We start from the raw sequence: 15,628 nt of genomic DNA on the forward strand, positions 1-15,628 counted from the left end.
CTTCAAAGATTTCAGGACTTCTTGCTGTGCTTACATATACTTGTAGTGTGTGGCGACATGACCACAGGACTGTTTCCCCAGCTCTTGGCAGAGAAGAGCTGTGGAAGCACCACTCTTGGAGACACTTCTTGCTTTTCACATGATCACAGTTTGGCAAAAAAACCCTCACCTCGCTAAGATCCTCAAACTTGTCTTGGATTACAGAGGCCCCACAGAATCTGTCCGTGCCACTGGTGATTTGGGTTCATTACTTCTCTGGAAAGCCATATTCATCATTTCTATCAGAATCACCTGAGCCTCATTTAAACACAGCCAGGACAATAAAAACAAGTTTCATTCTAATAAGGCAAAGAGTTACAATCTTGATTACAAAATGAAAAACACATTTACAGAAGAGAAACACATCAAGCAAACACAGATGACAGACCTGACATTTACAGTACTTTTGTTTTCCACCTTTTATTGAATTTGTCAGTTGTAGGCGTGGCAGAACGTTTCAAACCTAGAATTTTTTCAGCTCTTTTTAACCTATTATTTGTTCCTCTTTTCTACTTCCCTGGCTGTTAAATAAAGAGCCTCTTTCAGTTAAATCTTATACAAATCTCTAAAGCCAAAGCAAATCAAACTAAACCAACTCTCTCTCTCCAAAACCTGCCCTATTATTTGTGGCATCAGCACAATTTCACATGAACATGCATGAACATATACTTTTTTCCTCTTCACATTCAAAGTTTTTCGGGGAATGATCTACTAGTAGCTAGCAAAATGAGTTCACAATCTTGGTTTATCTCCAGCAAACATATGAACAAAAATTTCCTGGAGTATGACTAAAGACGAGTGTTATTGGGGAGGATATGCTGCAGACCACTAACTATATGGTAGATACTATAAGTTTTATGGCTTCCGGTTTCTATTCACGTTTGCAAAATAAAAAAGTTCATTTTATATGCAGTGCATGGCTATCACTCAATAGCAAACATGCTTTGGAAAGAGGTGGCTTTGAACTACATTCCCATTTTCCTTCAAAGTATCAAAAGGTAGCACTTCTAGAAATCACAAAATAGAACTGCAGTAGTCATATGTAAGAAAATATATGAGAAACAAGCCTCTAAATATTCTAGTTCAGAGATATGTGAAGTCAGCTGCAAATTTATTATATGAATGAGATTTGTCTGATGATGAAAATGAAGTTATATTAGTTATGGCTCTTCTGGCTGATACTTTTTGCTTTGCTGATCCATCACTGTTGCTTTGTGTTGATTTAAATTTTATCACCACAATAATGGGAGTTGAGTCCTTCTCTGAAAGGGAAACTGGGCTAATGTCGCTTTGGGTCAGTAGCTTCACAGGCAGGCAAGGAGTCCTCAACAAAAGCACTTGTTCATTTGTGGAAGTGTCGTGTGAAGGCAAAATTTAACACAGAACAAAAGCTACTGACACACTGGGCTCCTATGAAGGGCTGCTTGAACCAAAAATGGAATTCCCTCCATCTGTGTTTATTCTCCTTTTACGTTCCCCCTCTCTGCCTATGGCAGGCAGTGGCTTTGAAGATAGGCACACTTGCACATGAAGGCAAACAGTAAGCCACTACCAACAAATGGTAGGAAAGGAAAGCTAAGTTCAGAAGAGAAGGGGGAACACTAAAGAAATGGGATTTTATAAACTCTATTCATTCAAAAACACCATCTAACCACAGCTATGGTCAAACCACGGAACCCATGCCGAGGTAGCTGATTAGAAAGAGCCTCCTCTGCACAAGGGCTGATCAGCCCAATTCTTACAGGAGTCTGTGGGACTTCAAGAGGGTCCAAAAAGGGAAAAGACCACCCTACCAGGTGTTTGGCCTATACTATCAAATTAAGAATTTTCCACCCTGCTGTTGCACCTGCAAAGGTTTCCTCATAGAAATGTTGACTCCATTTTTTTAAGATTGCTAACCTATTTGTCTCAATAATATTTAGTGGCAGAAAATTCTGCAAATTGATTAAATGCTTCATCCAAAAGTTATTTGTTCCTTGTTCACTCCTTGGAATCTGGTACTTTTCATTTGCACTGAGTGTCCCTCTTTTATCTCAAATTATGTACCAGGCAAATTGGAGCTGCCTTTCAAGAGGCTCTTTGGGAAGGAAGATGCAGGAGGAGTTACTTGGATTTTTTTATAAATCTTGAAAGAGCTTATGCTGTTCTTCTCCTTTCCAGCCAGAATAATTTCTCCCTAAATGGATCTCCTGCGCCAGACAGCTCCATGTTGTTAATCACTTGCATTTGCCCTGGACCTTGGCTGAGTAAATGGACACGGATGAGCTTAGTTTCAGCCTGAACTAAGATAATTTCATTTGCAATGAGTTCAGTCCTATATTTTCCACACAAACAGTAACTGAAACAGTCAGTTAATAAATAGAAGAGCTTTAAGATTAACACCTGATAACATGAAAGGCACAAGACTGCAAAAGAACTTTGGTCCTGTGACTCTCCAGGGACCTTGCGACATACAATTAGAATAACAGAGAGTGCTTTTTGAACAAGGATCTGAACATCAGGGGAATGCGATGATGTTTCAGCTCCGTGCAGCTGTAGTGTGTGCAAATAGAATTGCAGATTAAACAGGAAAAAACAACCCTATCTAACAAACCAGTTATTCTGCTGAGGCCTTTAGGTGACATTTTAAACCACTGGTGACCATGGAGTATCCAAAGGAAATAAAAGATAAAAAACTTATAACAAGCTTGTTGTTCCATTGAAGGGTTCTGGAGATACCATCAAGCTCCGCTGGCAACAAAAAGAACTAACAAAGTGAAAGATAAGACTGATGTATCCGCATAACAAGCCTGTTATTCCAATGAGAGATTTCTGGTGATACTATAAACCAGGAAGGCTGAGTTTTGGTGGTTTGCAGTTTCAGCAGAATCCCACATTACTTCCACCTGACTGCAGGTTTTTGTTGTTGTTGTTTAAAAAGTGCAATGGAGAGCTTATTTTGTAAGTTGCCTATTACGTTTCAAAATTAGAAGCTGAAAGCTGAGTGAACCGCCTGCAAGCGTGAAGAACAATTAAGCAGCACAGTTGAGCAGCAGTTTTAGTAAAAAACCTGGCTTCTACTCACTCTCCCATTGGTGTGGGTCTCAAAGGGTTAAGATGAAACAAGCCTATGGCAAGGCAGTTCCAAAAGAGAGGGGAAAAAAAGCTGGAATTACTCCTCTGCCAATGAGGACTAACAAAGGCTCCCTCAATGTGTTGGATGAAACTGGAACCCAAGCAGTATCTGAGTTGGATGCTAACAGCAGGGAGGGCAGAGAAAGCTGGACCAAGACAGTGCTGAACAGAAAACTTCCTTTGGGAATGAGCAGCAGAAGAGAAAGAATAGAGCAAATCTTCCCACTGAAGAGGTGGATGATGGTCAAACGTGGAAGTGCCTCAGTAAAAGGGAGATGAGCAACAGGGACTGAAATCAGTGATCATACTGCTCGTTTTTCATACTTCTAAAGGGTTTTGTATTATATCCACTCAGGCATCAATCACAACTTTATTAAACCATGAAACAGATGTCAGATCAATGGCTGTATCGAAAACATTTTGAACGACAGGCTGATGATGGAACAATTCCAGCCTCCATACATTATTAAACACATACTAATGCTGCTCTTTCAATGCTACCCTTACAGACTCGCTCACTCTCTGCTTTCTCTATGGTACCTTTTTTAATAGCAGACTTAATTGTAGGCGAATATTACACAGGAAAAACAAGACTTACTGTAATAAATAATAATAAACTAGTAAACAAAAGAAAAATTTCAAGGTTAAACCTGTTGTCTGTCTTCACATTATGCCTCCTGGCATTAAAATTTCATTTTAATACAATTGTAGGAGCTGAGGCTGGGTTGTCAGCCTTAATCAGAATATTCGGTTATCACCTTTTTGCTGTAATCCTGGGATAATTTAACCGTAGGTTTTCTTTATATATTTGCCCATAGCCAGCACACCCATGTAAACACTTTCTACTCTTTTTGAGTGAAGAGTTGTGTATGAAAAATACATATGAATATGGCAGAAATCACCCCTCTGGCAGGTTCTCTGCTTAACTCCAGATTTCAGGCAGATTTGGGGAGGTGATCAGAGCAGCACATTTGCCTCTCAATTCATCATTAATGTAAACTGTATTTTCAGCGGCAGAAATCAATTTGATTTTCATAAAGGCAGAAAGGAATTATGTTCTGGGTGGATGAAGCACAAAGCACAGTAACTGGGAGATGCAAACGCTGTATGAATTTCTCTCACAGCACAGGAACATGGGGTTGAGTTGCCACAAACTGTAGGCCATTACCTCACTTCCCCTGGTGCCCTGTACCATCTTTTGGGCTGGAATATTTGCTGCAGCTGTATGTTTTCATAAGGTGGGCAATGAGATCAAGTAAAGATGGATTTGCAGCTTTTCACCTGGCCTGGCATCTTGATAGACTTAGTGCATCCTTCTAATTAGAGGAGTGCTTAGTATAGCAGAGATGTCAGATTCTATACAGACAATTCAATAATAGATAAGAAATAAAAATGTTAAAAAAGATAATAAAATTAAATATGCATTCTTTGGGGGGTTTGGAGAGAAAGAAAACTTCTTGTTCTTATTCATGGCAAATGGTTTCCTGAAAAAAATCTTTGTGCCTTTTGGGGCCGGTAACTAAAGGCTTCCCATAGCACAGGGGAAGGCAGCTGGCTGCAAGTGGGGGCTGTAGGAAAGCTGCTCTGTTTTGGCTGCTGAATTGGATGCTTCCAGCTGGAAGTGAGTGGCTCTGCCAGTATTTAGCCAGAAATGCCCTCCCTGGCCTGGTCGACTAAATAATTGAGAGCAGCCAGGGATGCCCCTTGAATTCGCATGGGGTTTTAACGTGTGCTTCAGGGCTGAGAGATCAAAACTCAAATCCAGTTTTTGGTGTTGAGGCAGGAATTGGCAGAGGACACTCTTGCTCAGGTAACTCACCTCACCGAGAGGCTAAAGAGTGCTCCTCTGTGAAGGGTTTCCCCTCTGGAATGGCTCCAGCCTGGACAGAGTATTTTAATCTTTTAGAGAGCATCAAACGGCAGAATAATTCCCACCAGATATGAGGCATGTGTAGGCCAGTATGCTATTTCTCTAGCTTACTTGCTAGAGAATAGATTTTCTGTTGTAGCAATATTTTAGAAACCCAGCATTCAGTCTGAATCAGGCAAGTTTGGAAGTGGGTTTGAAGTCAACTCTCACTTAGGTGACTACAGAGGTCTGTTTTGGTTAAAAAATATGTTAGGTTAATTAGCAAAATGGTTTGTCTGAGGAAGTGAATGTATGAAAGCCTTTTAATAAAAACTGTTTTGCATGCTGCGAGCTTTTAAATTAAATTGGGACACAGTTACAGCCAATGCTGAGCAGAATTGTCTGTGACTTCTCGGCTTGTTTGCTTAAACAAAAACTGGCTGGTTTCTTGAAAGATAGCTGGTGGGTCTTTATGGCACCCTGTTGCACAGTTTTAAGGATAAAATTAAAAAATATGTTCATAACAGAAATGTATAGTTTATGTCTTATATAGCCCATAAAACTTAGTCCTGCTGAGGTACTCACAGTAGCATGTTTTGGACTTGCCTCAATTTGTCATGGCTTAATGCTCTCAATGCTCCTCTCTCTGGACTAAAATTCAAACTTCAGAATAAATGAAGTAAAAATATCTCTAAATAAATCATGCCTCTAAACAGGTTGTCCATTTTCCCCACAAGTTTTTTATGTAACAGAACATTTTAGGAAGATTCAATTTCAAGTGAGGATGGATACATCCAATAAAACTGCTACTGGCAGCCCAAATCCTGAAGCTCTCCCTTTAATTCCTGACAGGAGGAATTCCCGATGACCTCCATGATTATCCTGCTTGCACGAGGACTTTAACTGAACATGGTGCTGATGGTGTTTTTGCCAAAGAGGAATTCTGTATGCGATAAAATAGAGTGTCATTTGAGATTTATGAAAGCCTATGGATATTGTAACACCCATCAATCATCTACTCTTTCTTGCTCTTTAAGTTTTCTGTAAATGACTTAGGAGTTTTAAAGATAGTAAACATAAACCTATATGGTATACCTCTGAATGTATTTCAATAAGTTATCAGGGAATGCTGTGACTTTGAAAGATAAGACTGTGTAAAGAGTTAGGAAAAGGAAGGAAAGATTTTCTTTACTTTCAGTTGCAGGAAAATAAATTCAGGATCTTATTATCACCTGCTAGATCACCCACTGCCTTTTAGACTCCTTCCCCTGCCTCCCCAAATTGATTTGTTACTACGAGCATTGTAACAGTGGTCTCAAGTTGGAAGAGAACATTACCTGGGAATTTTCTAGTTTGCATTAAGATTATGAGAAAATAAGTGCAGAAGACAACGTCTGTAAGAGTCATGGAAATGAAAATGACAGGCAGAAGGAAAAATTCATAGGAGCTGCCCAGCAGCATATCCAGAATTCATTTTCCATTTTGTCTTAATTTTTAAACACGCTTTTAAATCACAGTAATTACACATGCAGAAATTCTCACTAGTCCTAGTATTTCCTTCAGTTTCATCTCTTCAGAGGGGAAAAATGCTGTTATTAACTTTGAGATATAATTCCTACTTCTTCTGATTGTTGAATGAAACATTTAAAATAACAGCAATAAACAATGAACCACCATATTCAAGTTTCCTCAGAAATAAATACAGAAGTCTCAGATCTCAACAGAGGGTTTTTTTTCAAAGGGGGAAAACACACCAGAGGTAGAATTAAATTAAACTGATAAGAAAAAAGGAGAGGAAGAGAAAAGGAAGAGAAGACCCAATACAACCAAAATTGGAAAGCTGTTCCTAGAGATTAGTATCAAGCAGGACAGTGGTGAAACAGAAAAAAAAATTTTGCAAATGCATAATAGATCTTTTAGGTAATTATTATGTAAAGCACTTGTGTGCTAAAGACATGCAAGTCTAATGTTTATGTCTACATTTTCTTAAAAATATACATGACCATGCAGTGGGCACACATTCACATATCAAACCACCATTTACTGTGTGCAGGCTATTGTATTTTAGGAACGTTTCAGAGAGTTTTAATAATATTTACTAGCAGTATTTTTTGTCTTTCTCTGACTCTGGGAGAGTTAATTGAGTCTGACTTACACAGCTGAAAGAAAAAATAATTGTTGAAATATGCATGTTTAAATATAATATACTGGAAACACAGCTGAGCTTGGCCCAAAATCACATTTCTGATCCTGGAGCAAACTGTGTATGGCTGGCTGCTACGGGTTAGAATTGAGTACTGGATCCTACCATGAAGCCAGAACTCTCATCTCCCAGTGGTATAAAACTTTCTAGCTTGAGAAGCAAACAATTTCTCATTAAAAACCAAACTGATAGAGGAGTACTACCATATTTACATGAGAACTAAGTACGGAGCAGGTTTCGTTGACCTGTTTTACTACTCATACTTCTTTGTCAGTTCTGATCTATAATACCTAATGTTGACTGTATGAAGGTTTTAGAAACTTATCTGTAGATACATGTTTGCGTGATGTAGTGATATGAGGATATTGTTTGTGTGGTACATCATGTTTGGGTCAGGATGAAAGGCACTTTGATATGTTTGCTGCAACAGGGCCGGACGTGTCCAGACGTGGAGAAGAAACAAAGTAAACCACAGCAATATTAAACTGCAAAAGGTGAAGCACTGAAAACCCAAGAGTAATAAATTACCTTGAGAAACTCAGTAAGCAATAAACGTTTTACCATGTAGAAAGTAAATAGCATAACCTATGATCTTACCGTTCCTGTTGTGCCCAAGGAAAGGTGGTTCATCTGTTGGGTCAGAGGGCCCATCATGCTCGCTGGCTGCATTGACATAGTGTGGTCCATTGTTGGTGTTATCACAGCACCCTACAAACATACATCATTTACACTTCAACATTTCACATTAAAAAAAAAAAAGAATCATTCTCTAAATGAGTGAACCTGGTTGAAAACTTGACACGAATCTTAGAAGAGACTAATATATGTGTCAGAGGAAATATGTTTTGTTCCTATTGACAACCAAGCTACACACATATATTATTTGTACTACTAATGAGGCCATTTTATGTCAGTTCCAATTAAGTGTCATTTTTTACTTCATTGCTTCTGACAAACAAATGCGTATGTTCTTTCTATGATAAATGCTACTGTACATTGCAAAATAGCCGTCATTTCTATTTTTCCATATCCTATACAGAATAATCTTACAGACAGAACACATATGTCCCTAATTTTCTCTGACTTCTAAAACCTTCAGTCTCTGAGATCTTCAACCTATTATGGTAATTATCTTGGATTTTTCCAGTCTCAATTAAGAACCCTTACTCATGACATTTTATAGCTGATTAAGTAAGACTAGCTATTGACAGCGAGTTTGGTAGTGACACCCATTTAAAACACATACACTGCATTTAAAAGCTTTTTTCCTCTCTGCATGAAAAACAAAGACATTAATAACAAACAGCATTTGAACTAAAGCAAGAACAAGACTTTGAACAAAAATGAAACAAAAGACATGCCAGAGGAGCTTTGGAGAAAGCTTCTTTGCCATTCATATTCCTTGGTTTTTTGCTCTCCCACTCCCCAAGGTCCCATGTTGGTAACCTCATGCCTTAGTGAAGTGTTGATTCTCTTCAGTTCTATGGTGTAAAATGCTACTTCCTGTGTTGGTTAGAGAAAGTCAGTTAGAAACAGAGTGGTCTGCTCTTCCTCTTGCAGATAGTTAAATAAGGAGGTTATTTCCAGCTATTTCTTCATATGAAACAATAGCTCTACTCTGTGCATATGTATGCTTGCGTGCACACACTACAAATTTGCACAATCACATTACAGCTGCTACGAAGTGTGGAAAATGTGGACGAAAATATTTGTTTAAAAAAAAAGGAAAACTGACATTTTTTCCATCAAGATTACTGACAAAATCCACCCATAAACTGGAATTTAAAATCAGCTAGTTCCAGAAACAACAGCGCACCTAAGTATCTGCCTCACATTTATGTGCAGCTGTGACTGCATTGTCAAGAATCTGATTAGAAGCAAAAGATTTCAAATTTTCAGCCGCAAATAAAAAATAAACAAAAATAAAAAAGCAGGCAAGTACCAATTCAATTTTTTTCTTGCCTTCCAGCAGTATTTTGTCTATGCACATCCTATTTGAGAAGCCGCAATTCTGCAGTCTCTACAAACTCATTACTTGCATGCAATGATACAAAGGAGGCAGGCTCAGCTTGGTCAGTCCATTTTGTAATACCCCGAGCATATGAAATACATACGCACTTGTATTATGTCACATAGTGGATAACATTTCTTGCACTGACAAGAGTCCCTACAATACCTGGCAAATTACAGAAACAAGCCTCCACAGAATATCTGTCATGATTCCAAATAAATGCTAATAAACCAAGCTGATCAGTGTACAAGTATCAAACCTGCAACACTTGCGAACACTTTTGCTTCCTTCTTGGCTCTATTAATTTACACTGGTTTAGATAGATTAACCCACTGATTAACTAATTCTAATGAACTACCACAGTGTTAACCACCTCCTTGTTGGCATGGGTCCTTACAAATCGAGATAGCCACAAATTTTCGCTACAAATTTTCTTTCAAATTTCTTTCAGCATAGTAAGTATTCTATTCAAAAAGCCCTTTCTTCCTTACGTTACATTCTTCTCTTTCATGCTGCTCCTCTCTTTTTGCTGAAAAAAAATCTACCCTTTTGCTGAAAGAGTCTTAAAGCAAATCTGTGGGGCACACACTCATTCAGCCCCTTTGGCAGTCCCTGCACAGTAGTTTCAGTGCCAGGGTCTGAGGTAGCACCATGCCCAAGGAAAATGAAGTTCTTGCTGTATGTTCAAAATCAGTGGCCTGGGATACCAGGGCTGCTCCTGTAGAGCAGCATGCAGCCAGAGGAAGTCTTGGGGTTTGGCCATCCAGCTGCACTTTTTGGTTATGCTAAGGTATCATAAGCTTTATGCTCTGAATGATCCACACCACAAAACAGTGTTTTTACTGTACCAAACCATAAACGCTCAAAACAAATTTGTCAAGTGATAAACAGCTCTCAGTCCCTCTATGAGCAGTCTTCTCCTTTGGCTTAGAGATGGACAATTGCTTCAGGGCTTTCTGTGACAGACAAGGTGAATTCCCACTTGCAATGTCTGATGGGGTAAGCAGAAAGTCACACCTACGTCACAGCTTCATGCAGCCCTGCACTGCTGGCAGTACTGGCTGCAATTAATTTAGGATGTCCCATAGCCTTAAAATACCTAGCTTTCTTTGCAAAGCTGTTTATTGCAAAGGTACGGTTGGAGAAACTTGCTGTGATTACAGATGTGACAGACTGATAGCTATTCCTGTGTATAAATTCAGGAGCATGGAAATGAAGAAAGGCCAGCAGTGAAGGAAGTCTTATGATTTAGTGTAGCAAACGCAAGTGCCAGACACACAGTGGAAAAATCTGATAGCAAATGTCTTTCAGTAAATAAGTAAGCAAGACAGGTTTTTGCAAATAAACTATTTAAAAAAAAGATGAACTGGAGAGAAAATATATCAAGGACAAAAAAATTGCTCAGAGACAGTAAACATATTATTCTTAAATAGAAAATACATATATTCTAGTCCCTAAACACATACCATTTAATATGTTAGGAAAAGAAGTTGGGAAAACAAATCAAGTACTTGCAGCTTTCCTAAGACAGCTTAACATGTTTGAAGCTGACAGTTACCTAGAGCAGAGAATCACATGCATTTGCCAGACCATTAATTCACCAGTTTGCAGAATCCTCTCATGATCACATAGGGAAAAAATTGTACTTAATTAAGCAACTATCTCCTGGTTGTTAGGGCGACACCCAGCCTCCAGACCATAATGTGTTTAATACTACAAGCTGTTCAAGTCCATTCATATTCAACTTATTTAGCTGTAGAAGACAACAATGTCTTGCATCAAATGCTGTCATCATATTAAAAGCATTTTGATTCTTTTCAGCCTATAATAGGTATTTGCTGATAAACATCCATTTCGTGACTGGCAAAGGCTACAGCAAACATATTTTTCACTTTCATTTGTTTGGATGTCTGATTTTACTGAGTTTATAAATGATATAGACATCTTAGCATGGCATAATATTATGAAGGCCCAGCTTAGTTGAAAAAACCTGTAGAAGAATTTATGATGAGGTTTTTGCCACTGTCTTTGCCAAAACAAGTAGTTGGCCTGCCAAATATTTAGATCTGCCCTGTTGCCTTAGTCTGATCAATTTGTTTATAATTCCTGCAAGAAACCGGTTACTATAATGACTTTTAAATTTGGCAAGGTATTCCTAGCATATGACTTGTCATACAATTCTGTCGACGCTATAGTGGCTGTAAATGAAACGAAGATTAACAGGGCAAATGGTAAGGAATCAATGATACGGAAGAAAACACACAACTTTTGCAACACTGCAAAAAAACCAGGATAAGTTCATTGACATATACACTTTAATTCCTCTTCACTTCACTTGAAAGACCTTGCTGTTTTAAAATGCTCTAAGGCCTATGGACATACCTTTTGTGTAAGAAAGTGAATGTATTTATTCCAGAATATTTTCTAGTCTATCACTTGCAAAAAATGAAGCCTGACTTTACCAATTACGAACACTGTACTTTCCCTGTTTGGCAACAAACTGAAATCACAGGAAGGACACTAAATACAGCCTGTTTATTACATTAGGTAGACTATCTTTAAGTACTTGCCAATACCAAAAGGCATCAGCAGAAATAAATGTATGATAGTTCAATGACACATGCCACCTTACGTGCCTTAAAGGGTGAGAAAGTGACATCAGAAATAAAAAGTGTATTAGGGGACTTTAGGAACAGAGAGTTCACTAGTTGAGAGATTCACTTGGGGGCCAGTGGAAAGAAGGATTAGTCAGTCCCAGCTTTCTAGAATAATGAACTGTATTAAAGGCTTCTGTTCTATTCCAGTGTTCTAATACTGATATTAGACTTAAGGCACAAATACCAGCTGAATAAATAGTTTTTAAAGCTTACAGTAAGCATCTGCTTATTTTACAGTTTGCTTTTTCTTTATTTAGGAAGTTTCAACAAGTTAAGCATACTTACAAATTCTTCTTTGTAAATCCTGGCCAATGTAAAGCCAATAAACATTACAGCAGCAAACTTACTTTTCAAACTTGTTTACAGACACATTGTGCAGTCATATAAGCACCAGGTCATTCGATCTGAGAAGTTATTACCATACTACCAAGTGAATGTCTTCATGTTATCAAGAACATGTTGGTTTTTTGGGTTTTATTAAACTGAGTGAAGGGATGACTTTCCTTATACTTATCAGACTGGATGTGTCTATCAAAAATTAATATGAAAAAACCCAACACGCATACTTTTTTTGCAGATAAATGTACTCTCTCTGCATACTGAATAAATGACTACCCTATTTCTATGGGTTTACTGTTGTGTCTAGATTGACTTGTCTCATCTCCTTGGGCTGCCTCTTACAGGCAGCATTAAAAATAGGGTCCCCTCGTCAGAGCAGGGAGCCTTGCGAAGTGCTCTGAACTGGCTGTTAGGCCAACCTTTCATGACTATAGGAGAAAGACTAAAGGTAGCTGTGAAATCCTCTCTGCCCTCTGTCAGCAACTCTGTTGGAGATACTTGTTGATATTCCATAAAAACTGATTATATATCAAAATCAAAGAAAATCTATTTTCCCTTTCTCAGTGAAAAGTTACTAAGTGCCTTGGCATTTACTACCTGATCAGAGATTAAATAATGATTTGAGTATGTTGAGGAAGATCAGCAAACATCAGCTAATAAGGTATATTCTACAAATCTTAGGATTTTCTTTCTTTTCATTATATTGTTGAATGTAAAAGCTTGCTAAAAATGGGGTAAAGTGAGCAGGAAGCCCAAATCCTACACTTAAACTAAAGCATCTTTAACTTTGGAATGGGCAAACCCTGATACAGAACTTCACCGACTTTGAGTCCAGTTTCTACGGCAAGTACTAAACAACAACTTCATATTGTAATATTTCTAATTTTGAGCATAAATTCAAATTCTTATCTGATATCACCTTCATACCTTAGTTGAACCTCCTTGGAGCAATGGACACATTCGCTTTCCCTTTCTCATTTTTTTTTTCTGTATGTTTGTGAGATTCTTTCCTCAGCTGAAAGTATATGTCATTGGTCCAAGAGAGTTACTACCCAGGAATAACTGGTCTTAAAGGATTACGAATCCAAATATAGTGTGGTAGATAGATAAAGAACAAAGATGACCATTGTGTATGCACCACCTTTCCTATAACAACAGCCAAGGGTTTTGATGGTTTCTTTCCCATTGTCCTTCTTGCCTTTAACTATATATCCTGTCTCCTAGTTTAAAATACAGCTTTTGATAATATACAGATACTAGCCTACACGTAGAAATGCAGATTAAAAGGATATAGAAATGGGAACATCAAGAAATAAAGAAAACACAGTTGATGCAATAGAAAGAGTTTTACATTGGTAACAGTGTGCACAAATAAAGCAGTATCTGCAACTATATTGGTACCAGTTAATAAATTATTACATCAGGGAGTACCACTGTGATATTATGCCAGTAGTTTATGCTCCTACCAGACTTGTAAAAACAGTAAGTTTCATAGCATACCATTGTCTGTTAATCTAAAAGGGCTTTAAAAAAAGAAAGAGATAGCATTTCTGTTGCAAACAAAAAGTTGCCCATGTCACTCAGTGCCTAAAGTGACTTTTGCATGGTGACTTAAATCCTTCCACCCAAAATAAGATCTCAAGAGAAAGGCCATTGAGAAAAAGGACAAGATTTATGAAAGGAAAATATATCTGAATTACTACAGGGACTCTGCAGCAGAGTTTGAGAGCTGCATGCTGTATCTTTGGCTTTACTGTCTGCACATGCAGGCTGGACCACAAGCCCACGTGTTCTCTCTAGACTGAGGGAGAAATGATAGTTTTCATACCCTTCTCCAACTTGCCCCAGGAATAAAATAAAATTTCTGGTATTATGTGCCTGAATAAATGGGAGTAGTTTTGCTGGGGCCTACTAACAGGAAGGAGCCCACAGCAGTTAGGGAATGACCTGTCACAGTGAGGCATTCTTTCCAGCAAGTGCTGGAGCCACCAGAAAGGCCATAGACAGCTCTTACACCCTCTTCTGACATATTCTAGAGGGGAACAAGAAGTCACATCTCTTGTTTTCTTCCTACCCTTCAGTTTGTAAGTGCACTTGGCTGTATGCTGGCTTTATATATCCAATCCACATAACAGTCTTCTTGCTCTATCAAGAACAGCCACCACTAACAAAAGCATCCTCACAATGCTCACATAAGGCTTAGCATTCCCAGAAGACAAAGAGGAAATATGGAGGTTGTGATTTGCCCAGTACATAACCACTGGAATATACAGAACAAATCTTCTTCTGCCCTTCCCGCTATCAGATTTCACAAAAAATATCCAAAGGTCTTCCCAGTCCATGTCAAAACAAGCACAGATTTCAAAACCTCGACACTATTAGTGAACAAATCTTTATTTCCTGCACAGAACTCCTGATCTATACCTAATTAGTATGTGACATACTAAAATGTTGTGCTTGGCCATTCCATTCTCTTTATGTTCTTATAGATATTTTCTTATGTGGACTAATTCCCTCATCCACTGTCTCCCAGTGGCTGGTGTGCCATCCTAATAAACGAGAATCAGGAGTCTCTTCCCTGTAGAATAGTTTTTCTTAGCATTAGAATGGAGCTTCATCTATTAAAGCTAAATCCAAATAATATTTCCACTCCAAACAGTTCTGCTGTGTTCCCTCCCCTTCACGCCTGTAACCAGGTGTGAAAATTTACTTGATGGCACATCCTAGTTCTAACAAGGTGCAAAAAGGAAATTATTAAACAGCACAACTAAAATATGAGTCAGCACCAGTGTTTAGCCTAAATTTTCACTTCCCTGCCTTACTGGGTTCAAATGAAGCTTTCAAAAAGGATGCCATATTTGCATCCTCAATAGTCTGATCTTACACATATATATACCTATATACACCCTTATATCTGCATATGGGAAGACAAATTATATTGCCAGTTCTATTACACTCACTCAGGCCATGCTGTTTTTTCAACATGTGGATAATTTTTTTGATGCTTGAAACTCTCAGTCCAGGATTTACTATGAAAAAAGTAACTAAAAGCAACAGTGACAGTTTTTTAAACTTATTTATGCGCAACATTTAATAAACATTGAGTAAGAGCTTCTGTTACTAGCTGAGAACACTTCTTTTATTTTCCTCAGGGAAATATGCTCAAAATACAAGAAAAATGCCTAACAGAAAGACTTGCCTTCAAAGCTTGTGCTTAGATGCAGAGGAGCAGAGCAGGTTGGTGGCATGAGAACATGTATGGCGTGTTTAGTGCGGTAGGACCTTGGCTCTCCCTGAGGTTCAAGCCTTCTGGGCAAGGTGAGGCAGTCCTGCCTGTCTGTGTGTCTCCACGAAGTCATGACAACAGACATTTGATCACACCAAATGTCTGAGACACTGCACTGTTGATCTCTGCT

The 15,628-nt window shown here is 38.3% G+C and overlaps 1 protein-coding gene across 12 annotated transcripts in view; it reads right to left on the bottom strand.

The window, feature by feature from the left end:
* The window catches only part of RBMS3 (RNA binding motif single stranded interacting protein 3), a 724,789-nt gene that overhangs the window by 31,284 nt on the left and 677,877 nt on the right, over window positions 1-15,628 (bottom strand). For all 12 annotated transcript variants that reach the window (XM_064444222.1, XM_064444223.1, XM_064444221.1 and 9 more), the window contains one exon: window positions 7,803-7,913. In XM_064444222.1, the coding sequence (XP_064300292.1) occupies window positions 7,803-7,913 (111 nt within the window). The remainder of the gene's footprint in view (window positions 1-7,802; window positions 7,914-15,628) is intronic.

This window comes from Phalacrocorax carbo, chromosome 2 (genome assembly GCF_963921805.1).
Source record: "Phalacrocorax carbo chromosome 2, bPhaCar2.1, whole genome shotgun sequence".
Lineage (NCBI taxonomy): Eukaryota > Metazoa > Chordata > Aves > Suliformes > Phalacrocoracidae > Phalacrocorax > Phalacrocorax carbo.